This window comes from Mirounga leonina, unplaced genomic scaffold, assembly GCF_011800145.1.
Source record: "Mirounga leonina isolate KUSES-001 unplaced genomic scaffold, KU_Mleo_1.0 Mir_154, whole genome shotgun sequence".
Lineage (NCBI taxonomy): Eukaryota > Metazoa > Chordata > Mammalia > Carnivora > Phocidae > Mirounga > Mirounga leonina.
This window is the reverse complement of record NW_023270389.1, coordinates 26,450,922-26,463,963: the sequence shown is the minus strand read 5'-3', so window position 1 is coordinate 26,463,963 and position 13,042 is coordinate 26,450,922. Positions and strand designations below refer to the sequence as shown.

The 13,042-nt window shown below is 52.1% G+C and overlaps 1 protein-coding gene across 3 annotated transcripts in view; it reads left to right on the top strand.

Moving 5' to 3' along the window:
- The first annotated feature begins 1,854 nt into the window (after positions 1-1,854).
- The window catches only part of PRELP (proline and arginine rich end leucine rich repeat protein), a 13,984-nt gene continuing 2,796 nt past the window's right edge, over positions 1,855-13,042 (top strand). Inside the window, exons 1-3 of one of the 3 annotated variants that reach the window (XM_035010270.1) lie at positions 5,564-5,933; positions 8,075-8,204; positions 9,634-10,607. In XM_035010270.1, the coding sequence (XP_034866161.1) occupies positions 8,188-8,204; positions 9,634-10,607 (991 nt within the window). In that variant the 5' untranslated portion in view covers positions 5,564-5,933; positions 8,075-8,187. Of the gene's footprint in view, positions 2,015-5,563; positions 5,934-8,074; positions 8,205-9,633; positions 10,608-13,042 lie in introns of those variants that run through there. The other 2 variants (XM_035010272.1, XM_035010271.1) reach the window with 2 other exon arrangements.

Genomic DNA, 13,042 nt, shown 5'->3' with positions numbered 1-13,042 from the left:
CTGGCCATCTGTATGCTTCATTCTGATTCTCTCTGATTCTCTCTCTCTTCATTCTGAGCCTAGGATAGGGCAGGGGAGGGAGGGAGGAAGGCAGGGAGGAAGGGAGGGACGGGGGGGGTAGGGAGGGAGAAACATTGGCTTGACAGGGCTTGGAGCTGGTCATCATCAAGGAGCACAGACTCTGGGATGTGGATGGAACCCCACGAAAATGGATAGAAGTCACACACCCACCCGCCCCCCCCCTCCCCGCACTGTCTAGCTCCTCCCCTCTCCCCCCTCTCCCGCCCTGGCCTGCTCTCCCTGTGCTTCATGTATCTTGCTCATCTTTCTTGAACTCTCCTTACCACCTGGCAAACCAAGGGAAACAAGCAAGTCTAGGGGCTGATGGGCTCAGTCTGCAGGAGGGGACATATCCCATCTAGATGAAAAACAAAATTCACGAGTGGCCTGGTACCTCCAGGGCTAATATGAATCTAGAGTTGTGCTGGCTTCCAGCAAGACCTCCCCAGCAGGATGTGGAAGGCACGAGCTTTAGGGTGGAAATGGGGTGGGAAGAGAAGAAGTGGGTTTTATTTTTCCTTCTCCATTGCTTAGGCTGACTCCCAGGCACCATCATCTCTCTCCTAAACCCGAACATCTTCCCGGTTTCTAAAGTGTCCCCCCCCCCCATTTATGATATCATTGAACCCTCCCAACCCTGTGAGGCAGGTATCATCCTCATTGTGTAGATGAGGACATAGAGGCTCCACATGATCCAGTGACTTGCCCAACATAGCACAGCTTGTAAGTGGCGGAGCCCAGGGACGCTGACTCTAATGTTAGGGTTCCTTCCTCTACCCCAGATTGGAGGCGGGTGGAAGCAGTTCACTGTCACTTGCCTCCATGGCTCTATCTGGGATGATAGAAAAAGTAAACACTGAGTTTTCTAAGTAGTTGCCTAAGGCGGCAGGAAGTTTTGCTGGGCACTACTTAGCTGCAAATGTGTTGCAGCTTTTTAATTAAGGGGGATTGTTGGAGAGTGATGGTCTTACTTGAAGGGGTCTTCTGGGATGACATGGAGAGGGGGCTTTTGGATTTCCTCATGTATTTTGTGTGAGGACCATACAGCCCCCAGATCTCTCCCGAGTGTGAGATGTACAGAGAAGTTGAAATAAGACACTGATATTGTCCACCTGAGCTAGGGACAGAGACTTCAGGTCTTACATCAAATCTTAATTCTGTCTGCCTTTACTGTGTGACCCCCAGGCCAGACTCTTCCCTCTCTGGTCCTCAGAGCATCCCTCCAGCAGCCAAACCAAGGCCATCTCCCTGCCAGCTCACTGCCCAGCAAGACTCTACTCCGTTGTAACCCTCCTAGAGAAGGTGAGGAAGGGCAGGATGGTCACTGTTCGGAGGAAACATCCCACACCCCTCGCTGGTTTGGGAATTTCACACCAGGGAAGTGATAGGCATCAGAAGTAGGGCAATGGTGAGGAGGAGGAATGGGACAGGCTGGGGTTGGACCCAGCTATGAAGCTCTGGCCTGTACAGAGGTTGCTTTTCATGCCTTTTTCCTCTGTTAATTTGGCTTGTTTTCCAAACATGGGTCAAACAATCTCCCCCCAGAAGCAGCAGCAGAAGGAAATGTTATTAAAAACGAGTCCGTTAGTGGGCATGGTGTGTGGATGAAGTCTTTGGGAGTTTTGGCTGCCAAATAAAGACTTTATTGTTGTCATTCCTCCTTTCCCAAGCTCCCTCCCTCCCTCCCTTCCTCCCTCCTCCCTCCCTCCCTTCCCTCCTCCTTCCCCTCCCTCCCTACAATCTGCCTGTCCCTCCCCCTAACCTAACCTCCCCACCCCGCTAGGATCTGGTAGAGGAAAAGTCAGGCAAACACAAGCACGCAGGCACCACTGGGAGATCAGAACTTCTAGCAGGCTCTCTGCTGCCACAGCTCCACCGAAGGGTGGGGGAGGAAGAGGGGGAGCCTTGCCGGGGGACTAAACTCACAGCTGAGAGGAGAGGCAGGTGTGTGCAGGTAAGCCCTGGGGGGAGATGGGGGGGGAAGACCCCTTCCTCCAGCAGGTTTCCTCCTACTCTGTCCAACTGACCTTACTGATCCATTTCTCTTCCTTCCTTCCTCCCACCTTTTCTCCTTTTGATGTAGGAAAGACGTCTTCCAAATGAGCTCCAATGAGTCTTCCACATTTCCTCTGCACCCGCCTGCTCTACCTTCTCTCCCTCGTTCTGTGCCCATGTATTTGCTTGATGCAAAAGTTCAACTTTCTCGGTTCAGAGGTTTGTTGTAGCACAGGGAGTTAGGCTACACACGGTATTCCTACACAGCAGGTGTTTCTATGGAAACCCGACTCTAGAACCCATTTCTTTGCACCTTTCCCATGTTGTCACACCCCGCCACAGGGGCACACGTCACAGGGAGGCTGTGTGTTCACTGCCCACGCACACATACACACACACATGATAGGAAGGTGTCCTGTCCGTTCAGCTCCACTCTGCATCCCACATGCAGAGCTAGAGCACAGCCTGGACGCCCCCAGAAACACACACACACACACACACACACACACACACTGTCTCTCTCTGTCTCTCTGTCTCTCTCTCTCTCTCCATCTTGTCTCTCACATTCTCACAAGCTTCCTCAGCTGGAAGAGCAAAGAGAAAGTGCGTCTTCCCACTGAGATGGCAGAGCCGAAAGAAAATCATGTGTCCTGAGTTGAGGCCGAGAGGGAGGAGATGAACCAGAGCAAGCACTGGAAGGGTTTTTTTCATTCTTCAGAACTTAATTGGGTAGGAGGGAGAAAAAAGTGCCTTTCCAACCTGCACAGTATCTTCCCAGTAGTTCTGAATTTCCTTCTCTGGCCCAAAGCACTTGGCTTTTGGAAAGAAAGGGAAGAAAGCAACCCAGCTTCCAAGACTTGGGGGTTGTAATTCCCAGCTCTGGAGGGCAACTCATTTATTTTTTCTGCAGGCAGCCAGAAAAGATTTCTCTTTAAAGCAATTTCAAAATCATCCCAGGTTGGCAAGGGATCCTTGTGGCAGAGGGCAAAAAGACAGTAATTCCTGAATCAGTCAGGACAGGGGAGCTAAAGTGGGTCACTGAATGGGGCTCCTTTCCAAGTAGCCCCTCTCTCCCCCCAACTTACTCAACTTTGCAACAACAGAGAGAGTGTTCTCCCAGGGCAGGTAGCATGGGCAGATCAGGGTCCCCGAATGTGGTTGATCTTCAAAATCTCCCCCGTCCTGACTGATTCAGGGGGGTAGGGGAGCTTACTAAAAATATAGATGCCTGGACCCCTCACTCTAGACCTTCCAGATGGAGCCCAGGAATCTATTGTTTAATACCTGGGGGGTTCCTGACAGTCAGCCAGGGTTTGAGAACCTGAATCAGGGGCCTGAGAGTCACCCATGCTGGGACTGAAGAGCCCAGGACTCAGGGCAGTGTTAGCTGGGCAGAAGGGCTGTGTGGTTTCCTGGACAAGAACCATCTGGTGGAGGAGCTCCAGAGTGTCTCAGATGGGCCAGCCTGTTCCTTCAGGTGCTCGTTCCCACCCCCTTCTTCCCCACAAGCACCGGCAACCACATCATAGGGAACATCCCAGAAAGTTCCCCCAAGATAGCTCCAAAGCGCTTATGTTTCCTCTCATGTGCTAATCCGCCTGCCCTGGGCACTGGACTGGGCCCTTCCCCATCCCTTCTAGATCTCCTCTCCCCTTGCCCCACAGCTGTCTGTCCTGATGTGCTCAGAGAGAGGACAGGCTGAACACCAAGCTCTGCAATCCTCCTCCCCTTCCCCAGTGGGCAGCCCCATTTACTGGGCAGGTGAGGGAAGCATGTCAAGGCTGGAAGGGGCAAAAAAGCCAGGTGCAAAAGGTTGGGGAGGGGAAGTCACGGATCACAGGGGGCTCCAGAGCCAGCTGAGGAGGTGAGACTGTGCCTTCCCTGGCCAGCATCCCCTCACCCGCTACAGAAAGGCTTTCAGGTGGGGTTAGTGAATTGAAAAGACAAAGTGAGCCTTCTACCAGGTGGCTGGGGGCTCCTATGAGAACAGAAATGTGGTCTCTCCGACTCGTTGGTTCTAAGACCCAATGGTGGTCTCACAGGCCCCAAAGGGAGGATGTTGCTCTGTGTGGAAAAGCTGGGGAAAATCCAGAAGCCAGTACCCACCTACAAGAATCCCTGTGTCTGGGTGAAGGGCAGGGCTGCCCTCTGGCCAAGCTAGAGGGACAGAGATCTAATTACTTTGAAAATATGTCAACAACAGCTTAATGTTCACTGAGCACTCACTTTAAACACATTCACTCATTTAGCCCTCAAAACAATCTGGTAAGAAGGTGTTAATATGCCCATTTTACAGATAAGGACACTAGAGCCCAGTAGAGGTAGGAGGTTTGCCCAAGTGTATCCAGCTAAGCAACTGGAGACTTGCAGGGTTGGGACCCAGATCTGTGAGTGCTCAAGGCATCAGACAGATTCTTCTAGGCTTTCTTCAGGGGTTGGAGATAGTAGGGGCTGGAGGCAGAACGAAGGATATGGTGAGGTGCCAGGCTGTCAGAGGAGGACGGCCATCTCACCCCATTTCGTCCCTAGTCCCTCAGAATGGAAAACATGCTCTTCTGGACTAGTGGCCTCAGGCCAAAAAAACTTCATTCTGTTTACACTTCGCCTTGTGGTAGACACTGGGGAGACAGATGGTCTCTCCATAATAGTGTTATATTTATTTTTAGTATTTTTTGATCTGCGGTTCATTTTAAAGTCGCTTATCACACTTGTTTCTGACAACAACTGGGTGAGGAATATAGGGATAGGAAAGATTTGTTATCCCCGTTTTACAGGTAAGGAACCTGAGGCTGAAGACAGGCTCACGTAACTAGGTAGCGGAAGACGGGCTGAGAACCCTCACCCCCTGTCTAGTATCCCCACTGCCCCAGTCAGGCTCACCCTTATACGGATTCACCCCCCAGGAAAGGGGCAGCTGCATCAATAGTGTGTTGAATTCATTCATGATATCAGCCCTTTTGTTCCCTGAGGACCACATGAGCCCTACTTGGAGGCCTTGAAAGGGGCTCAGGCAGCCTGGATGGGGAGGGGGGCTGTCTCAACTCCTCTGCTAACAAGTGACCATCTGATTCTCCTGGCTTCCAACCTCCTTCTGGGCTTCTGGAAGAGATAAAGGGAGCAGGACAGCTTTCAGAAGTCTGAGTGTAGAACAGAAAGAAGGGAACAAAGAAAGAGGGTCACCCCAATGTCCATGGGTGTGGCTCTGGGGCGGGGGGCAGCCCCATTATCCATGGCAGGGTCACTGGCTGAGTTAAGCCATGGAGGTTTAGGGGTGACCAACTAGGCAGGAAATTTGACAAGAACAAGACTGCCAGTGAGTACATTTGATCCTTGGAAAAGCACAGGGGTTAGGGTTGCCAACCCCAACAACACAGTCAAAAATCTGCCTATAACTGTTGCTTCCCCCCAAACTTAACTACTAACAGCCTACCATTGACCAGAAGCTTCGCCAATCCATCAACAGTGGATTAACACATACTTTGTAGCTATACGTATTATACACTGCAGTCTTAAAACAAGGTAAGCTAGAGAAGAGAAATGTGATTTAAAAATCCTAAGGAAGAGAAAACACATTTATAGGACTGTACATATATTTATCGAAAAATATCTGCGTATAAGTGGACCCACGATGTTCAAACCTGTGTTGTTCAAGGGTCAACTATAGTGTGGAGTAACCCTTCTTCAACCCAGGGAGACATACCCAACCTTACTCCCAGCCCAATCCCGATTCCAGACTCTTCGTGCAAAGCCAATTACCCTTAAACTTGCTCGTACTGACTTGACAAACCCACGTGAACTTCAACCCAGCCCTGCCCTGAGCCTCAACGTTGCACTGGTCCTGGGTGTTCGAGCCTTCAACGAATGAATTCACGAGCCAGGTAGGGATGAGGGTTATCTCACTTTAAAAATCAAGTCTCCCGAGAGAATTGGCTCTTTTATAAATAAATAGGTGAATAAATGAACCCCCTGCCATTGGTAGAGATTTTCTGCTCTACAACATGCCTTCATGTGTGTGATCTCATTTCATCCTCACACAAATGAAGAGCCTGGGGAGGAGGGTCAGAGCCAGGATGCAAGACCAGATCTCCAATACTTGGAACTGACATTCACGGAGAACTCCCGCAGGAAATGTTCGGAAGTGAGAGAGTGAATGTTGGGTTGGGCTTTGCTCCCGTCAAGCAGCGGCTCTCTTGAGCCAGTGCTGGTGCCCAGAACTGTGGTTGCGGGTCCACAGGAGTCCGCCGACGGAGCAGGGAGCGCTGCCCAGCAGAAAGCTGGGGGTGGGGAGGTATGCTTACAAAGGCATACGAAACTCAAAAATCTGCACACACTCATGACCCACCCTAGGTAAGGGAGTTTATGACTGGATGGAAAGCTCTGGAAGGCAGGAGCGGAAGAAAGTGTGACTTTGGGCTTTGTTGAGGGGGGGCGGGTTCTGACTCCCCTGGGAGTCCAGGGACCTCCACCCTGTCACACAGATTCTGCTTTCGGGGACTTAGGACCTCGCTGAGGACCGCTGGGAGCAACGGCTGCGGTCAGGACCTCCCCTCTGGACACGCAGGCTCCAGCAGGAAGAGGCGTAGCCCAGTGCAAAAAGCCTTAGAAATGAACTCTATTTTCTCAAGAAAGCAGAATGGACGTGCACGCGCAAACACACACACACACACACACACACAGTGGAGAGGGGTTGAATCCTGGGGCTTAGAGAAGGGGAATTGAACAGATGCAGTGTTTCTCCATGGAACAGGCACAGAGAACTTTTCCTCCGAAACCTCCTTGTGGCTCTTCGAGGAGCTTGGCCAGCCCCAGAGGTCTGGAATGTAAGAGGGTCAGAAGGTGGCTTGGGGCTTGGGGCTTGGGGGGTGGGGGTTGGGGGGGGTAGATAGAGAAGTTCCCAAAGGGTCTGGCGCAGGAGCTGGGGATGGGGAAGACTTGTGCTTACTGTGGTTGGAAGGAGCACTGTCCCTCCTAACAGTGAGCACCAGGGCTGCCCGGGCCCTGAGCCCCCCCCCGGAGACACCCATGAGCAAAGGCCAGCTGCCCAGTGCCGGAGCCCCACAGAGCAGCCTTTGCTGGAGGTTCTGGACAAGTTTTACTTGCTTAACTCAAGGCCCAATACCTGGTAGATGCTTTTGGTGACAAAGGCAAGGGAGGGAAATGGGGAGCCTCCCTGAAGCGGAGCTTCACATCCTGAGGGATTTCTGGCTTATTTCTGGCTCCCACGTAATCAGAAAATAAAGAAATGCCAAAACAAATAGGGTCACAAAAATTGGGGCTTTTAAAAATGTTTGTGCTCAGCATACTAATGCTTTAACCACCCCCTTAAAACGTATATGACTGCTATTTTCAAGAAAATTACAGGACTTATGAAATATTAATTCATAGTTCACCAGTCCTAAGTGGTGTGGGGCCCGGCAACAAGACTCAAGTTTACAATGCATGTCTGCTCTTTTCAGTCCTTGTGGGACTGTTGGATCCTCAGCTGGAGGTAAAGCCGAGAATCTAACTGCACGGTTTTTCCTCGTGATAGGAGACCCAGGGAAATGGCCCTCGTGGACCCTCTTGGAGAGGCCTGCCTGGGGAGAGACCCTCTTAGAGGGAGATGGAGAACCACAGAGACTGCAGGGCAATCTCTTCCCTCCTTTCTCCTCATCAGTCTTCCTTCCATCCTTCCCTCCCTCCCTCCCTTCTTCCCTCCCTCTCTCCCTCTTTCCCTCCCTCCCTCCCATTCTCAGAGTACTGTGTAAGGATTCACACACATACACACAGTGGACATGTGAACATGGGCTTGCTTATGTGTGTGGTGTGGGGAGGTGTGTGTGTGTGTGTGTGTGTGCCTGAGAGAGAGAACAGGTCAGGTGTGGAGGGTGTGTGTGTGAAAGGTACAGGGAGACACCCTCTACCCCTCGGGTTGAGGTCTGCCCTCTCTGCTGTTTCTTGTCACATTCGGTGCCTTTCGAGCATCTGGCCCAGAACTAAGCAGCTGGTGAGAGGCTTCTATTGTCTTCCTTTGAGCAAGGCCAGCGAGAAGCATCCAAGGAAGGAGTGCAAGCTGATGGGGGCTCAAAGGAAAGCCAGCGAGAGGCCTGGCACAGGGGCAGGATCCCAGCGTCCAGATGCAGCTGGAGACACATGGCGGCCCACCCTAGGTCAGAGAACCCCAGGAATCCTGTATCCCCTGCCCCGGGGCCCCAGGAGGGGAGGGGCAGACATCACCTCATAAGAAAGCAGCAAGGAGGGCCAGGGGAAGCAGTGTGGGGACAGAGACGCTGGCTGTAGCCCAGAGGGGAGGGTCATCGGGCTGATGGCCCTTTGGAGGACAGGGTGCAGGCCACCCCTGCCTGCACCCCTCCTGGCTGGCTGGCCAGTGAGGGGAGGAAGCTGGGGGGAGCTGCCACTCTGTCAGCAGCTCTGGTCCTCTTGCTCTTTCTCCAGCTTAATTAAACTCAACCCCCATGATCCTATCTGAAGGCTCACGAGAGCCATTGGGGAGCATGGCCCCAAAATAGCCTTCCGTGACCTATTCCACTATGTCACAGGGCCAGCAGGAAATTCTTCTTCATATCCAGTCTCAACACCGCCAGCTCCAGTGGATATGGGGGCGGCGAGAACGTGTCAGAAGAAAGGAAAGTGATTTCCCCACAGCTTTTGATCCCTGCCCTGTTTATTTTCACAGGAGCTTCCACATCTGGGGAGAAATTCTTGGTGTGCCTCTGGCTGGCAAAGAGCAGCGTTCCCTGAGCTGAGCGCAGGGGTGAGGAGCTAGCAGGGGCAGACACAAGACACGAGTGTGTCTACAGCACTTTCCTTCCTTCCCAGGACCTCCGCAAGCCCTGCTCTGGAAGGCAGGAGACCTGGGTTTTTGTCCTGGGCTTGCTGTTCAAACTTTCTGGCCTGGGCAAGCCACTCCATCCCTCCAGGACCTAATTTCTATAAACAGTAGAATCTGGGCTCGATTGGTGGATTTCAAACCATTTTTAGCAATGCGGAGTTTCTTTCAAATACATGCTTTGGCCAAACCTCTTTATGTAACAGATTTAAAAGCACAGAGCTGCTCAGGTTGACACAGGAGTGAGTTGGCGGTGCCCTGGGGCCACCCACTCGGTCTCCCTCCCTCAGGGGACTCTACAGAAAGAGGGGCACAGTCTGAAAATCACTGAATTATGGGATCTCTAAGGACCCTTCCAGATGGACCACTTAGGACTCTATGGTTCATGTCTCCTAACATCCCTCTTCTAGGAACAGGGATGATTTGCTTATGCTGCAAGTGGGGAGACCAAGTGCTAGAGAGGTTAAGGGTCTTCTCCAGCAAGCCCCAGTGCTCCTGATTCACAGCCAATGTGCTTTCTGCAGGATGGCTCATCCTCACCAGAGCAGGCAAGGCCTGTAGGCCGGGAGTCCAGACCCTCAAGTCCTTGTTATTTTCTTACCTGCTGGATACAGGCAGACGAAGAGATGCTTCGACAGGTCTCTCCCACGGCCCCTCTGGAGCCCATCCTGGCCAACTCTCGTACCAAGACAGGGCCTCTAATTACAGGGCCCAGAAGGCTAATGACTCCCTGTGTCTCCTCCCTGCAGGTGCGTCACCTGGATCATGAGGTCATCCCTCTGCTGGCTCCTCCCACTTCTCCTCATCTTGGCCTCAGTGGCCCAAGGCCAGCTGACAAGACGACCGAGACCCAGGCCCAGGCCCAGACCCAGGCCCACCCCCAGCTTTTCTCAGCCCCATGAGCCATTGGAGCCTACAGACCTGCCCCCTCCCCTCCCACCAGGCCCTCCCTCAATCTTCCCTGACTGCCCCCGGGAATGCTACTGCCCCCCGGATTTCCCATCTGCCCTCTACTGTGACAGCCGCAACCTCCGAAAGGTCCCTGTCATCCCACCCCGCATCCATTACCTCTATCTGCAGAACAACTTCATAACTGAGCTCCCAGTGGAGTCCTTCCAGAATGCCACGGGCCTGAGGTGGATCAACCTGGATAATAACCGAATTCGCAAGATAGACCAGAAGGTACTAGAGAAACTGCCCAGTCTGGTATTCCTCTACATGGAGAAGAACCAGCTCGAAGAGGTGCCCTCAGCCCTGCCCCGGAACCTGGAGCAGCTGAGGCTGAGCCAGAACCAGATCTCCAGAATCCCGCCCGGCGTCTTCAGCAAGCTGGACAGCCTGCTGCTCCTGGATCTCCAACACAACAGGCTGAGTGATGGCGTCTTCAAGCCTGACACCTTCCAGGGCCTCAAGAACCTCATGCAGCTCAACCTGGCCCACAACATCCTGAGAAAGATGCCACCCAAGGTGCCCACGGCCATTCACCAGCTCTACCTGGACAGCAACAGGATCGAGACCATCCCTAATGGCTACTTCAAGGGTTTCCCCAACCTTGCCTTCATTCGCCTTAACTACAACAGGCTGTCAGACAGGGGGCTCCCCAAGAACTCCTTCAACATCTCCAACCTGCTCGTGCTCCACCTGTCCCACAACATGATCAGCAGTGTGCCCGCCATCAACAACAAGCTGGAGCACCTGTACCTCAACAACAACAGCATAGAGAGTGAGTGGGGGCAGGGCCACGGCCACGGCCATGGCCAGGGAAGTGGAGGCTCTTACTGGCCATGGCCAGGGAAGTGGAGGCTCTTATTGCCTCAATCCTTTCTAGGAGCTTGGGGTGAAGGGGGTGGGGGGTAGAGCAAAAAAGTATCCAGTTTGGCACTGGACTTCAAATCTTGACCTTGCCACTTACTATCTGTGTGACCTTGAACAGATATTTCACCTCTCTGGGAAGTTGTCTCATCTGTAAAATGAGAATGGGAGCAATACCTTCGGTCACAAAGTCGATATGAGGATTTAATAGGCTAATATGGATAAAGTGCCCAGAATACCATGCTTGGAGGGTAAGAGCTTTTCCTCCTCTGTCCCTTCTCGCTAGCCCCAGGTTCTCTGCCCTCCAGATCTACAGTTGGGTAGACACGGAGTGCAGTCCCAGACATTCTCGTGAAAGCAGAACAGTGACGTGTTCTGAGTGTCACTACTCTGAAATGTCCTGCGTCTGTCCCCTGTACAAGCTGCCAGTTATGAGAGGAAAGCTGAGCCTAGGTTTTGAGGAATCTCTAAAAGATGTTCACAGCAAAGCAGCTACATACTTGGGGTAGGCAGCTGGTAAAGACCCGGCAGCCAGAGCGCAGGCGCTTTCCGAGTCTAGCTGGAAGGCGGGAATATTTCATCATGTAAGAGCACATTTAAGGTAGAATTTGCCTAAGCTACATTTATAGGGTTCTGGGCTTGGGGTAAAGATTGCAGCTCAGAAGAAGCTGGAAGTCCCACTTTTGCTTCGATCAACAATGTCAGCTCTGAGCAGAGCATCGACAGAAAGCTTCAAAAACAAGAGAGTATATTATCTGGTCCTTGAACAAAACCAGGCTCCATCCACACCAGGAATGTAGCAGCTATAGTGTTGAAGGGGACCAAGGGGAAAAGGCAGCACCCCTAAGATAATATTAGGAATCCTTAGTTTCCAAGCCAAAGAATGAGAGGGAGATTATTGAATTCCTACAATCTTGAAACAAATGGATGGGAGAACAGTTTCGTTCACTCATCTGGGATAATTACAGGAAGTTGGGAGGGCTTTTTTTAAAGCTTGCAAAAAACAAATTCAGGAAAAGGGGAAACTGTTTAATTTCATCCTGCAGGTAGTGAACTGATGGAACGCATTACCCCAAAAGCTAGATAGGCCGAAAATCCAGGCAGAAAGAATACCTTACTCAATGGCCGGCAGGTCTCTATCAGGGTGGGGAAGGGCAGGCTCCTAGGGGATATCCTGCCTTTTGAGGCTGAAGTCAGAAAAATCACACCCCGTCCACCTGTATCCCCTGTGCCCAGCCTGTGTCCCGTGTCAAGGATGGACAGAGTGGGCAGAGCCAGCCCTAGGTCAGTGTGATGGCCATGTTCGCAGCAATGATCTTAATGTTGCCACCTGCCCCATCCTGGACAGTCTGCACAATGCCTTTGCCAACATCCTCTCATCTGGGGTGGGGGGCAGGCACCATTCTCACCATTTCACAGATTTGGGAACTAAATGTCAGAGCGGTAAGGTGACAGTCCAAAGTCACAGCGGTCGTGAGAAAAAAATCCACCGATGTCAGCGTTCTCCAGTGATGAAAAGAGAGAAAGAAGAAGATGAAGAAGAAGAAGAAGAACAACAACAACAACAACACCATCACTAACAACAACAACGCTGACCCCACAGATGATGAAAGAGGCAAGATTTAGGGGGAATACAGAGCTCATTCAGAAGATGACAAACCTGGTGTCATCGCACCAGAGGCGAAGGACACAGTGGAATCTCGTTTTCCATTTGAAAGCCTACCACACACGTGGCTAACGTTTAGCTGTCCAGCTTATCTCCCCTAGGACATCCCACTGTACTATTTACTACCCCCGCATTCTGCCTTGAGCGGCCTCTACAACTTCCTTCTTTTTTTTTTTTTTTTTTTAAGATTTTATTTATTTATTTGACAGAGAGACACAGCGAGAGAGGGAACACAAGCAGAGGGAGTGGGAGAGGGAGAAGCAGGCTTCCCGCCGAGCAGGGAGCCCAATGCGGGGCTCGATCCCAGGACCCTGGGATCATGACCTGAGCCGAAGGCAGACGCCCAACGACTGAGCCACCCAGGCGCCCCTACAACTTCCTTCAAACCGGAGGTCACCCCCACATCTCCACCTGCTGTGGTCCCACCCGTCTCTGAAGGTCCAGCTCACAGTTGACTTCCTCCACGACTCCACCGAGTGAATTTCCGATAACAATAGTTGATTGGTTCTGACTTAATTCATTCTACGAACAAGTAAAGTGAGCCTGGGGAGGGGGGGGATAGGTTTGACTCACCCTTGGTCACACATTCCCAAGGTCGGCCAGTTCCAGAGAAGAGAACTCGAGTTCTTATCCTCAGTTGTCCACCCCCCTTCTCCTTCCTCATCTTTGCCTCCAGCCCC